Source organism: Mytilus edulis, chromosome 4 (genome assembly GCF_963676685.1).
Source record: "Mytilus edulis chromosome 4, xbMytEdul2.2, whole genome shotgun sequence".
NCBI classification, from domain to species: domain Eukaryota; kingdom Metazoa; phylum Mollusca; class Bivalvia; order Mytilida; family Mytilidae; genus Mytilus; species Mytilus edulis.
Window position 1 is genome coordinate 72,202,170 of NC_092347.1, and position 14,613 is coordinate 72,216,782.

Below are 14,613 nucleotides of genomic sequence, written 5' to 3' on the forward strand. Positions count from 1 at the left end.
AAAACATCTCCGGATTCATCACTTTTCGGATAACATTGTGTGAGTTATTAAAATAATATATATTCAATTTATATTAGTAATCAGTTCACAGGGATCTCCATGGCCTGTTTAACGATGGCGCCCCGCCATCGTTCAAATGTCTTGGGCCATCGTCAAATGACTTGCGCCATCGTTAAATTGTCTTGCGCCATCGTTAAATTGTCTTTCGCCATCGTTCAAAACTTCATCATTTTTTGTAGCCCGACGCCATTTTTTTATCAATTATAATCAAATGCATGTAATTGCATAACCCTTAGGCTTTTTATGTTATAATCCAATACAGTTCTAACGCCTGAGGGAAATCCGGATTAAGATCGCTAATCACTTGTACCTGAGCTTGTATACAGGTAGATCAACAAACCAGACAGAATACTATCTGAGGATAGACGATCCATTTGTCGAATAAATCAACTAAGTTTCAGCAAATGATTATGATAATTTAGATTAAATAAATAAATTAATAATCCAGGTACAAAGAAAACAGTTTAACAAGTCGATCTTACGCAATCAGCATCCCCCTTTTCTTAAGAAGTACAAAATAAGACGCAAAACAGTAAATATTATTTCATCGCAAATACACTATGTAACTTGAGTACTGATGTAACGATATTTTAGAATTACTTTAAAAGTTTAAAAGTAAAAACTTAAATATTTCCTGTAAAGAAATATCGTATCGTAATTCCGAATTCATTTCGTATATAACAATCAAATTGATACATCCGCGTTTCCGGTTTCTATTCAGACTCGAAAGATGCATTTTGCACAGCATCAATTTGCCAGATAAAGTAATTAAAAACCTTTTCATTTGTCAACGTTTGCTTTACAAATCTCTTTAACCTTTTACATAACCCGTACAAATCGTTTTGTTGTTGCTGCAAATCAGCCATACTGGTAATGGGTTCTGAATTTGACAGTGTCCATGAAAAATAAGCTCCACATCATATGATTTTTAACCCCCATAACAATGACCAAAAATACAAGAAATCTACATGGGGACTTTCATGACAGCTTTTGGTCATTCTCGACTAAGGGGGGACCATGAAGACTTGGCATTTGAATGGTTAAAAACGGCAATAAATGAAAATATTGATACTTCTAATTCTATAATGAAAATTCAAATAAATATAATTTAAATAAGCAATGAATTAGCATGTTCACCATTCCTTGTATGGAGGGATAAAATACTTCCGATCGCGCTACACTGTACAGCGTAGACACGGTTTGTAATGGTGAAAGTTCCTCCATCGTTCAATTTTCATTTTTAATTTTTTAACATGTTAGTGGAAACTGGTCCAACATTCATATTTCCATGGCTTTAAAATTGTGGAGAAGCAGCAAATACTAAATTCTGATTATGAAGTCATTGGGTGTAATCATGGTAATTGACTGAGCAAGGGAAAAAAACTGAGTCGTTTCATTACATTGTAGGTGATGTGGAAATTTTCAGAATTGCAGTCTTTATAATTAATTAAAATAAACCACCTGTTATGGCTTTAATTTTTGCCTATAAGATGCTTTATTCATTTAAGTCACTTTTCAATTTTGTTGGTTTTCTTGTTACCTGACATGCAGTAAATACATATGTACCTACATGTACATGTAGTATACAATGTTAATCAAATCTAGTCTATTTTCCAACATGTGTGTATGCAAAAGTACTAAAGAATTGCAGTTACAAAATGTATGTAAACTGAATGGTAATTTTGTATTAGTATTGTTAAGGAATTTGTTTTAATACGACCCCAAAAAAAAATTTTGCGTCATATAATGCTATCATGTCGTCATCTGCGTCATCTGAAGACACATGTAGTTTCCGGACAATAACTTAAGTTAATGGATCTTTATAAATTTTTACCAGGAGGTTTAATAACACTAAAGAAAGGTTGGGATTGATTTTTGGGGTTATGGTCCCAACAGTTATGGAATTAGGGGCCAAAAAGGGGGCCCAAAGTAAGCATTTTTGTAGTTTTCAAACAATAACTTGTGTTTAAGTGTATGAATCTCTCTGAAATTATACCACAAGTTTCTATACCATAAAGGGATAGTTAGTAATGATTTTGGGGGTTATTGTCCCAATGGTTTAGGAACAAGGGGACAAAAAGGGGGCCCAAAATAAGCATTTTTGTAGTTTTCAAACAATAACTTGTGTTTAAGTGTATGAATCTCTCAGAAATTATACCACAAGTTTCCATACCATGAAGGGATAGCAAGTATTGACTGAGGAGGGAAAAGGGGGGAGGGGGGGGGGGTGGGGGTTATGGCTCAAAATGTTTTGGAATTAGGGGCAAAAAAGGGGAAAAAACTAGGTTTTTCTGATCAATGGATATTGAATTAAGACAATTTAGAAGCAGTGTAAGGGAGGTAATTCAAAAACCTTTATTATACAATGGAGGGTATGTTTTCGAATTTACCTACACTTCTTGTAAATTATGTATAAAAAAATGTCAGGCTTTGGACTAATTGCAAAATAAAGGGGGGTACCGTGGTAGTAGTTTTCATTTTTTTTCTCTCCAAATTTCTCAAATTTCAAATTTTTGAAAAGTTTGAAGAAGAAATCTTTAATTGCACAATATTGTGCAATAGATTTGTAAGATCTTGAAATTCATTTTGTGTAAGAAACCCATATTATGTAAAAAATTTGATCACAATCCAAATTCAGAGCTGTATCAAGCTTGAATGTTGTGTCCATTATTTCCCCAACTGTTCAGGGGTCGACCTCTGCAGTTGTAAAAAGCTTCGTCCTGCGGAGCACCTGGTTTTGAAGTTGCAAACTTACTATTTGGATTATTGCATTTGCATCAAAATCATTAATTTAAAAAAAAGAAATGAGCAGCAGTTCCCGTCTCACAACATGTTGAGCAAAGAAATTGCATCATGGTCTGTAATAATGCATAAAAATGTAACTTGGTTTCATTTTCATCATCCAGATCCTCATGTAATTTACCAAAAAGTATTGTAGCATTCTGGTGCCTTAACAGTGAACATGCTATTGTTATTGACTTGTAATCAGATAGTTATGATCATTTATTTGGTGCATCGATATAATTGGTTCAGAAAGAAATACCCTATGTATATCAGCTTGAATTTAGTTTACTGTTAGAGATTCTTCGCATATGAATAATATACCTAACATTTATGTCAGCTCCTGAAATATACACAAAACAATTAGCAAAAAGGCAAATTGCATAATATTAAAACAACACAGAATAAGAATGTCAATTTATGATATGAAGTAATCACATACTGTGGATTCACTATTATTAGTTTGAAACCAATTACCGGTAATGGTATTGTGGAATTCATGGTATAACTGTAAGTGAACCACAAATTTAAATGTTCAACAAACTTTTTTTTTTATATATGCTGGTAAATGCATACTTTGTCCAATCAACAAAATCAAATACATGTATACTTCTCCTCAAGTAATAGGAATGTTGGCAACATATATGAATAGGATGGAATGGAATATTTTATTCACCAAATGAGGGCCTATAGCATACAAACAATATAATAATACATTTTGTAATAAACAATAGCATATATAATGTAAAGGAAATAAAGCATCGCCACGACACGATAGATGACATTAAAAAAAATACAGTTTTTTTTTTTACTCCAAATGTGATGCTATTCAAAATGTCTGGGGAGAACACTGGTTGCACATTTCTATAGATATGCAAACAAGTATAACTATGGAATGCATAAGTTATGATTAGGATGATCAAGTATATTAGGATCATGTAATTAAACTAAATAATTGCAGTATTCCAACTTCATAGATACATGTATGCAATAATACTTAAGAAATGCAGTAATTCAACTTCATGGATATGCAATATTACTAAAGAACTGCAGTTATGTATACATGTACAAATGTATATGCAATAGAATCTAAAGAACTGCAGCTTTGCATACATGTATCTGCAATAGAAACTAAAGAACTGCAGTTACGCTTACATGTAAATGCTGCATTTATGCATACATGTAAATGCAATACATGTAGTACTAAAGAACTGCAGTTATGTAACATGTTTATGTAATAGTACATAAAAACTATAGTTATGCATACATGTGTATGTAATAGTACTTAACAACTAAATTATGCATGCATGTGTATGTAATAGTACTTAAAAACTATAGTTATGCATACATGTGTATGTAATAGACTTAAAAACTAGTTATGCATACATGTGTATCCAATTGTACTAAAGAACTGCAGTTACATGTATGCATACATGTAAATGCAATAGTACTAAAGAACTGCAGTTATGCATATACATGTAAATGTAATAGTACTAAAGAACTGCAGGTAATTTATGCATATGTGTAAATGCAATAGTACTAAAGAACTGCAGTTAATTAATGCATACATGTAAATGCAATAGTACTAAAGAACTGCAGGTAATTTATGCATACCTGTAAATGCAATAGTACTAAAGAACTGCAGGTAATTTATGCATACATATAAATGCAATTGTACTAAAGAACTGCAGGTAATTTATGCATACATGTAAATGCAATAGTACTAAAGAGCTTCAGTTATGTATACATTTATATGCAATAGTACTAAAGAACTGTAGCAATCCAACTACAAAAATGTACATGTATATGCAATAGAACTAAAGAACTGCAGTTATGCATACATGCATGTGCCATAATACTTAAGAACTGCAGTCATGCATTAATGTTTATATACAATAATAAGAAAAGAACTGCAATAATGCATACCTTTATACATGTATGCAATAGTACTAAAGAACTGCAGTTATGCATACATGTATCTGCAATAGTACTAAAGAACTGCAGTTATGCATACATGTATCTGCAATAGTACTAAATAACTGCAGTTATGCATACACTTATCTTGAATAGTACTATTGAACTGCATGTATGTATACATTTATATGCAATAGTACTTAAGATCTGCAGTAATCCAACTACATGTATATGCAATAGTACTAAAGAACTGTCTGCAGTTACACATACATGTATGTGCAATAATACTTTTAAAGAACTGCAGTCATGCATGCATGTCTATATGCAATAACAAGAAAAGAACTGCAATAATGCATACCTTTATACATGTATTCAAAAATACTAAAGAAACTGCAGCCATGTATACATTTTTCTAGCACCATATACCTCCATGGAAAGACAAAAATATGATTTGAAATTATGCATACACCATTTCCAATCTCTCCACAGCTGATTTTGAAAAGTCTTCAAAACATTTTTCTTCTAATTTTTAAGCAAGTTAAAGAGATGGTGAGTATTTTTATTCACATTCATTGTAGTGATTATTTTCAGTGTATCATCAGTACTTCAATGACAAATAACATGTACATGTATACGGTGGCACAAACTGTGCATTAACGTGCACCTATCCTGGAAATAATTTTAACACAATATTTTGCTTTTGCTTCTTTAATTGATTTAAAGTTTAAATAACATGTAAGTAGCAATAATACATTCAATTCGAAGTAATTGATGACAATTCCACTGCTTTGTATATAAAATATGTTCACATTGGGACAAAAATGTAAGTGCTTGATTTAACCCGTTGCTAGTATTGCTTTAGGTTAAATTGGTATGCAGATGCATTGTAACATCCAATGGTGGGATTTAAGAGTTGGAGGGGGCTTACAGTCAAGGCCTTCACATCCCTAGTTGGATAATAAAATATATATGTTTTTATCATAGAATTGTTTGAAAAAATCATGGTCTATTTAAAGGAATGATGCCCCATCTCAAATTTGAGCTCATACATAAAGGTGTGAGAAACTTATAAAGATTATTTTATTTGTACAATTGTTTAATTTGATGCTATTTTTCCTCCAGTATTTCATTAAATAATAATTTTGAATTTAAATGTTTCCTTTTGCAATATTTCATGCTTATTCAAGACATTTCTTGTATATTAATACATAAAAAAAATCTACTTTCATTAGAAAAAATTATATATGGAATATGTATTTGTTACTTAATAATATTATCTATATATATATATGACGTAATATTTCCTCAGTTAATCAAGAAATGACAGATTACTCTACAGGCCAATATTGCATTACATATTCAAATTGATTCATAATGTTAGTATAAACAGAAGATGTGAAGCTAGTCATGTTTTCTTTTTAAATGCCAACTATAGGACTTGGATAGCTTTTTGCAATATTAATGTTTTAACAATGCAGAATAGAAACAGATAAAATCTTTATAGCATTATACGTAATGAGTCATATTTGTTTGTCTGCTTAAAGCTACGTGTACTATATGCACCTTATAAGAACAAGCCAATCTAATTGTTTACATGATGACAATAGATAAAGGAAGATGTGGTGTGAGTGCCAATGAGACAACTCTCCATCCAAATAACAGTTTAAAAAAAGTAAACCATATCTGGATTTATGTTTGGAAGACATTTATACACAAGATTTATATAACTTGGTCAAAAGGTTAAGTTTAAAAAATAATTTCTGGCTGCAGTGTCCAAATAAAGCACAGTTTGTTCCTTTTAATTGTACTGTTATTGGAAAAGTCATTAACAGGGTGTTAAAGGTATATGAACTTTTTTAACATACCATCACTGGTACCCTTATTAACTTGTTTTGAATAACTGATATTGGTACATTCCTTGTTCCCAATTAATGATGAGTAAATAAACTGATATAGCAGATTCTCATTCCCCATTTATGGGCATTATGTTTTCTGGTCTTTGCGTCCCTTCATCCGTTTGTTTGTCTGTCTCCCGCTTCAGGTTAAAGTTTTTGGTCGAGGTAGTTTCAGATGAAATCCAATCAACTTGAAACTTAGTACACATGTTCCCTATGGTATGATCTTTCTAGTTTTAATGCCAAATTACAGTTTTAGTCGGCACGGTTAGCCACTAGTCCGATGCCCCAGACTAGTATAAAAATTTCATTCAGACTAGCAAGTTTTTGCAAAAATTTGTTTGGACCAATAAGAAAAATGTCTGAAAATTGGTCTTTGGATTTGTAGTTGAAAAAGTTTTTGGTGCAGACTGCAGTTTTACCCCATTTTCACGGTCTACTGAACACAGAAAGGTCAGAGTTTGAAATGCCAAGTGACTGAACTTTTGAATTGGCAATTTTTTAATAATGCATGAAATAAAATCTTTTAAAACTATAAAATGTCAAAAAAGTTCTTACATAGACTCTGATGAAATGCCATGCAGCTACATGGAATACCATGCACTAGTATAAATTTTGATATCTGAAAAATGGGGGTTAATTCTGATGTTCTCGAATGTTGTACATGGGAGATAACTCTAAATTACTCAAGATTTAGTTATGGGGAGGTAACTCTGTCTGACTTACAGTTTCAGGTGAAAAATGACTGCATGACTTTACCCAAGTGACTTTAACCTTGAAACTACATTGATTAATTGAAGTTTTTATATAGATATGTATGAATATTTGTACTTATCATGATAAGGTAGCATAAAATAATGTAAATAAAAAAGCATTTGGACAGAATTGTAAACAAAAAGGTACAGAAGTTAAAAGTTCAATTAGTAGTACCTTTTGTCTCAATTTAGGTCATCTGGATCAGTACCAAATAGGTAAATAGAAATTTTCAATGCAAATTGGCGTAAAATCAATAAAATTGTTACATGAAGGGTACCATAAATATAAATCTTTGCCAATAGCTATTGTTTCCCTTAGAACTGGTGGCAGTGTTCCAATGCACTTATTCCAGTTTCAAAACATGTAAATATTGAAGTCCATGTTTGATTACAAGAATTAAATGGTACTGATATAGGTGATTATATGCTGGCTGAAGATATTCTGTCACTCTGCCATTTATAAGTCATCATGGACGTAAATTATTATAGTTGTGACTAATTATCATAAGTCAAAAACTAATTAACATCAAAGAGAATAGAAGTTGTTTTGTATGTATTAAGCATCATTCATAAAGAAGGTTTATGGTCTGTTATGAATGAATAGGTGTTTATTAAATGAGATTCTTGTCATGATTTCAAACTGTACATGTTGATATGTATTTTGTTTGTTTACATTTTTCATATTTAAATAAAATTGTTGACATCAATGTAATATATATCTGTATTTGGTTTAGATTTCTTTCTCACTAAAAGATTATAGACTTCAAATGTTATAAAAATATGGAAAGGCAACCCAAAATCATGACAAATTAAAAAAAATATATGCAACCTTTTCAATGTCTTCTAAGATAAAAAAAAAAAAAAAAAAAAAAAAAAAAAAAAAACCAACTTTATCACACTATATATATATATGTCCTATGCCAGTCTGAAATCCTTCTTACAGTCTTGCATTGTTATGTTATATAAAATGTGAAAAGATTTTTAAATGTAGTTTTGGACAATCATATAAAGATTTTGACCAATTGAGCCCTTGTTAGGCTAGGACGTGTATGTTTTTGTTTCTGGTTTGCTGTCTCATAAATATTGAAATTATATAACACCACATCTTCATTATGATTTTTAGTTGATTTTCTACTGTAACAGTTAAAACTAGTAATGATTTAAATAAATATCAAATTGAATTGGATGAATATTTCTTAAGTTTTAAAATCTGTCTGATTTATGTCCACAAAGTTTGAATGGAAGTGTTTAATATCGTTAATTGCTGAAAAGATTTTGTCATTTTGCCAATTTGACTTACAGTTTGACGTAAATATGAATTTGAAAGCTCATTAAAACTATTTAACATTATAAGAATGATATGCTGTGTTTTTTAACATCTTTTAATTATAAAGAATGTTAAATTTCTATAATCCTGAATGAATGTACGTTTACAGGATTATTACATTGTTTTCAACTTGTTTGTCATATTAAGTACCTTTGTTTAAAGTTTTGTTTACATGTAATGCATGTTTTGATTCACATTGGTTCGTGCAGATAGAGTATTGACATTCCACATGTATTTTAGAAACCTACACAGATATTTATTACTGGCATAGTACTAAAATGTCTGCAATATTATTTTTGAATACATGTAGGTTGATACATTTAGGATGCATGAAATAGATACCACAATGTTAAGTAAACATTCAATTATTCAGGAAAATCATATTACAAATGTAGTAACACATCACAACTTTTGGCAATGGAATTTCCAAAGTCCATCATACTTTCAGAATCTGCCTTATAGATTTTTATATACAGGTATGATTGCTGAGGTTCTTACCATTGAACATTCATGAAACATTGGCCACTGGGTGTTAAGCAAACTGCATCCAATGTTTTGTTTTCAATGGCTTATAAACCTTTAATACCTTTAATACATACCCACATTATATATGACAAATTGTGCTAACCTATTTGTCCATCTGTCTGTGAATCTGCACATTTATCCATGCAAAAATCCCTTGCTTCACAAGCATGTTGAGAAAAAAACTAGAAAAACTTTACATCATAAAATAACTAGTTGTTAACTTATTACACAAATGTATTTAATATATTCTGGACATTCTATTTCTTATATTAAAGCATTGGACTTTGTCACTTTAATATTTCATAGACACCAGATTTTGTTAATTGAGAATCAAATTTGATACTGTCGCCATTCAATTGCAAAATTAGCAAAAAATAAACCCCTCACACCTCTATGGCTGCCAAACAGTGTCCATGCATTAACTCATGAACCGTTCAACCAAGGTTTTTCATATTTTAATATGTTGTTTCTGATGACAAAATGGAGGTCAAGTTTGATATTGACAATTTTCACTTTCACCGTTCATGAGTTGTGGTTCTGGAAAGATTGAAAAGTTGTGTCTGTGCTTTAACTCATGAACTGTTAAAGTAATATGAAACGAGTTTGGGTAAAAAAACCTTTTCAAATTTTAATATGTAGTTAAAATGGAGTTCAAAGTAGCTATTGATGATTGTCACTTTAATTTAGGAGTTATGGTCCTTGTATTATTGAAAAATGCCGGGACACAAATAAAACGTTTAAAAAATCCAGTTTGATGTAACTCTTGTTTTTGATACATTTAAATTCTACCAAATTCGTAAAGAGAATTATAATTTTTATTCTGCAGCACTGCCAGCTAGCTTAACATATATTTTGAGACTGAAGAAATTGACAGTCAGCAAAAATATGTTTTCCTGAAAAAAAACCACTTTCGCTATATAGTACACTTATTTGTGGTTTCCGTTTTCTTGGTTGTTTTTTTTTGCGATGTTTGTTTCATGTTTCTTAGTCACAATTAGTATTGGAAAAGTAGAAAAACTGAAGATAAACACTTGTGGTAGGTCATAACCTTCTCCTAAACTAACCAACTTTTAGGACAAAATAAAAAAAATGTCATATTTATGCTTACTTGGCCTTAATTGCTGTTTATCTAATTGAAGAATACTATTTGACAAGTTTGAAAGATGTTGTTAGAATCTCTTTTTATACGACTGCAGTAAAATTTTGCGTTCGTATAATGGTATGATGTGGTCATCGTCGGCGACGTCCTAAGACGCAGTTGGTGTCAAGACAATAACTTTAGTTTAAGTGAATGGATCTCTATGAAATTTTATAAAAAGGTTCAATACCTCAAAAGGAAGGTTGAGAATGTTTTTGGGGATGATGGTTCCAACTGTTTTGGAATTAGGGGCCCAAAAGGAGCCCAAAACAAGCATTTTCTACTTTCAGGATATCAACTTGTGTATAAGTTTTCAATTGCTCTGAAATTGTACCACAATGTTTAATATCACAGGAAGAAGGTTTGGAGTGATTTTGGGGGTTATGGTTTCAAAGGTTTAGAAATTTGGGGCCAAAAAAGGGGCCCAAATAAGCATTTTTGTAGTTTCCAGTCTATAACTGGTGTTTAAGTGTTTAAATCTCTCTGAAATTATATTACAAGGTTCATACCATAAAAGGATGGTTAGTATTGACTTTGGGGGGTTATGGCTTAAAAAAAATTGGAATTAGGGGCAAAAAAAAGAGAAAACTAGGTTTTTCTGGTCAATGGACAATTAAGACAATTTAAAAGCAGTGTAAGGAAGGTAATTCAAAAACATTTAACATGCAATGTTGGGTATGTTCAGATTTACCTCCTTTACACTACTTATAAATTTTGTATTAAGAAATGTTAGATCTAGGACTAATTGCAAAAAAAAGGTGGTGGAAGTAGTTTTCAAATTTTTTTTCTCCAAATTTTTGAAAAGTTTGAAGAAGAAATCTTTGACTGCACAATATTGTGCAATAGATTTGTAAGATCTTGACATTTGTTTTGTGTCAGAAACTCATATTATGTCAAAAATTTGATCACAATCCAAATTCAGAGCTGTATCAAGCTTGAATGTTTTGTCCATACATGCCCCTAATGTTCAGGGTTCGACCTCTGCGGTCGTATAAAGCTGCATCCTGCGGAGCACCTGGTTTTTAAAAGCTTGGAAAAGAAAAAAAACATCCTTCCTTTTGATGATAATAATATTCCAGTTTTTATCCATGAGTATTTCAGACAATCTCAGAAAAAATGGATATTTTGCAATTTTGTCTGACCTTGTATTCACTGAATTGGTCTTTATATTGCATTTATTTACAAGGTTCATATTTTTGCTATACCAAGTGTTTTTGTTTTCTTAGAAGTAGTTTGTTTTTCTTAAGAGAATAAGTGTGTGTTTTTTCTTGCCTCTTCTATTATTTTGTTGACCTTGTATTTTTTTAAGATTCTAATTAAGTGTTTTGATTTTACCTTTTTTTTCAGTGATAAGGAAATATACCTTATCAATCCTTATCACTCAATGTATTTTGAAATGCCTTTGCAAATTTTAGACCTTGACTCTGAACTAGGTTAAGACAGAAATTAATGACTACCTGGTCTATTGCCCTACCCTTCACAGCTTGAATAGGCTAATTTATTACCAGCTAAATGATATACTGTTTAACTTTCTTTATATGGCATTAAATATCATATGAAATTTTTTATTAGGTGATACCCTCTAAATCAGATACAACTAATTGAAAATGGGTATTCAGATGGCTTCTAGTTTCGTCTTTCTTAAATATTATACATTCACCTTAACCCACTTATTGTATGTCATGAAAAAAAATAAGATGAAACTAAATTGAAAATTATACAGATGAATTCAAGTTTCCTCTTTCTTATTTAAATATTATGCAATTACCTTTCTTTTTTGTGTTATTGTCACATGGAAAATTTAGAAGACCTTAATGCACCTAAAATATCTAAAAATTTTCCCATTCGGGTGAATCATTGATTGTTCCAAATCGGTAGAATGGTGAGCAGTGCCCTTCTCTGTTTTTAGATGTAGATTAATGTTACTGGTAGTATTTTTTTTAATTTGGCACAAAATCTTCTTAAAAAGCAATATTTAAAACACAAATGCATTTTCTTTATAAGAGATCCAGTTGAATATTTATAAATATTATATACCAAAAGGCTGAATTAGTGAGGCCCCTCATGGGGGGGTCCTAGTAATCACATAATCACCATTTTTTTGCCAATATAATCACATAATCATTAAATATTTGCTTATCTTTAGTAATCAAATAATCATAAACTAAAAATACAGTCCTAGGTAATCAAATAATCATGAAATATTTGGCTTAATAATCAAATAATCATTAAAAAAACGGCCAAGTAATCACATAATCAAAAACCCCATGAGGGCCCTCATTAGTTAAGATTCTTATTTGAAAACCAATGGAATATGCTTTTATTTATCTGCTGTAAGAGTAAAGCAGTTTTATTCAATTTTTATCAAAGCCTCTGAGTCTTTAAAAATGAAAAGATTGATTTCTATAGATTTAAAAAATCTTAAATTTTAATATCAGATCAATATGGAAAAATGTGATTTAAGTCATGTCTTCAAATGTATATTTATTTATTTATATTTTCCTGTAAATGTCAAAGGTCATAATTAATCAACCAAGGTTTTAAATCTCCACACAAGTAGCTTAATCATTAAGTTCATTTATATAATATCCAGGACGTAAAAAGGTATGAGCAGTTGTGTGTGACGTAGTTAAACACAACCGGGAGTATAAATAGACTGAAAGACGTGTTCAATACTTATTCATATGTATACAGTTGAAGACTACTAACTATAAAGGAGAAGATTTTTTTTTACAAATTTAAAAAGAAAATCATAAAGGAAAAATTCCTGTGACTAATCAGTATATTGATTAGAAGGTATTAGAACTGTGTGGTTTAATTGTTATAACAGACTTAAAGTTTTTGACGAGTATTGAAGTTTGTAAAAGAATTTGTGAAATATGGCTGCAGAATATGAAAATTTTGAAGAAGGGTCTATGATGAATAGGCAAGCGGAGGCTGAAAGGGGAGATGGTGGGGTTACTGGTTTAAAGCCCGAACTTGAAATGCCTGATGGGAACATTCTTTCCAAAGAAAAAATGGTCCAGGCAGCCAAACAGATGTTACAGCCAGAATTTCAGGCCGTTTTGCAGGCTATGCTGAAACATATGCCTCACAATAAAGATTATCTGGTAAGACTTTTAGATTTTTGTCAGGAGTATAGAACTTCCAAGTTACTTATTTATAGCGTGCTTTTGTTTGTTTTTTTCTGATAAGTTAACATTATTTATGATAATGTTTTAACATTGAATTGGCATTTTGTTCAATTTGAAGAGGTTTTCTTTAAGTATTCTTTTGAATTTTTATGTCTTTTTACTGGTTCAATGTATTGAATTTTTTCCAGCTGAAATTTTGGGTCTTATATTTCTCTATTTACATAAACATGGAAAACTATATTAACTTTATGTTTCCTTGTGCAGTATGATTCATAGCAAACTTCAGCATAGACTGAACATATTTATTATGAAATATTATGCATAGTTAAATCTTGTAAGCAGATTTTCCATAATATCACAAGAAATTATCAATACTTTAACAAAGTACGTGATCTTAACAATGAAATAACAATAAGATGTTTCTGGTAACATATGTAGTCATATTGATCTTCATCGATGACCTTGATGGAGGAGTGTCATCATCCTTGTTTTTGATTGGCCAATAACGGAGGTGCGTCTGTGTTCCTTCAAAATGTATAGAATTAAGTTTTATAACATGTATACATACCACATTTAAAAGTAAATCGATAATTTATTGGCAAAATGAATACTGGTATATGTTTTGTTCAATACAGTGAAAATCACTATTATTGAAAGGCATTTAATTCTTTTGATCTGCATGAGTCTATATGCTTGCCAGATATATAACAAATGTATAAGAGAAATTGTAAATATTTTGAATTGATATGTCAGTAGCATTTCAAAATTACCTAGAACACTTTAAGATCTTCCATGTTTAGTAATTATTAGAAAATTAGTGGTCCATTTCCCTATTAATCTTAATGTTTTGAATTTGATTGGCTGGTATGGTGTCAGATGACCTCAAGTTTATAAATGATTCAATACAAAATATTTAGATATTTTTACTTAAAATGATATTTAAGGTAGGAACTTTTTACTTAAGTTTCTTCTTTTTTGTTTTTTTGCACAAACTGTCGAATAGAATGATATTTTAAAAATCATATGCTTTTTATGAATTGAAACTGATCATTCACTGATTAGTTTTAAATAATTGATTAGTACA

The 14,613-nt window shown here is 30.6% G+C and overlaps 1 protein-coding gene across 1 annotated transcript in view; it reads left to right on the plus strand.

Annotated features, from left to right (window-relative positions):
• The first annotated feature begins 13,066 nt into the window (after positions 1-13,066).
• Positions 13,067-14,613, plus strand: part of LOC139521511 (hexokinase-1-like) — a 60,736-nt gene continuing 59,189 nt past the window's right edge. The window contains exon 1 of the mRNA XM_071314987.1: positions 13,067-13,505. Within this exon, the coding sequence (XP_071171088.1) occupies positions 13,275-13,505 (231 nt within the window). The 5' untranslated portion in view covers positions 13,067-13,274. The remainder of the gene's footprint in view (positions 13,506-14,613) is intronic.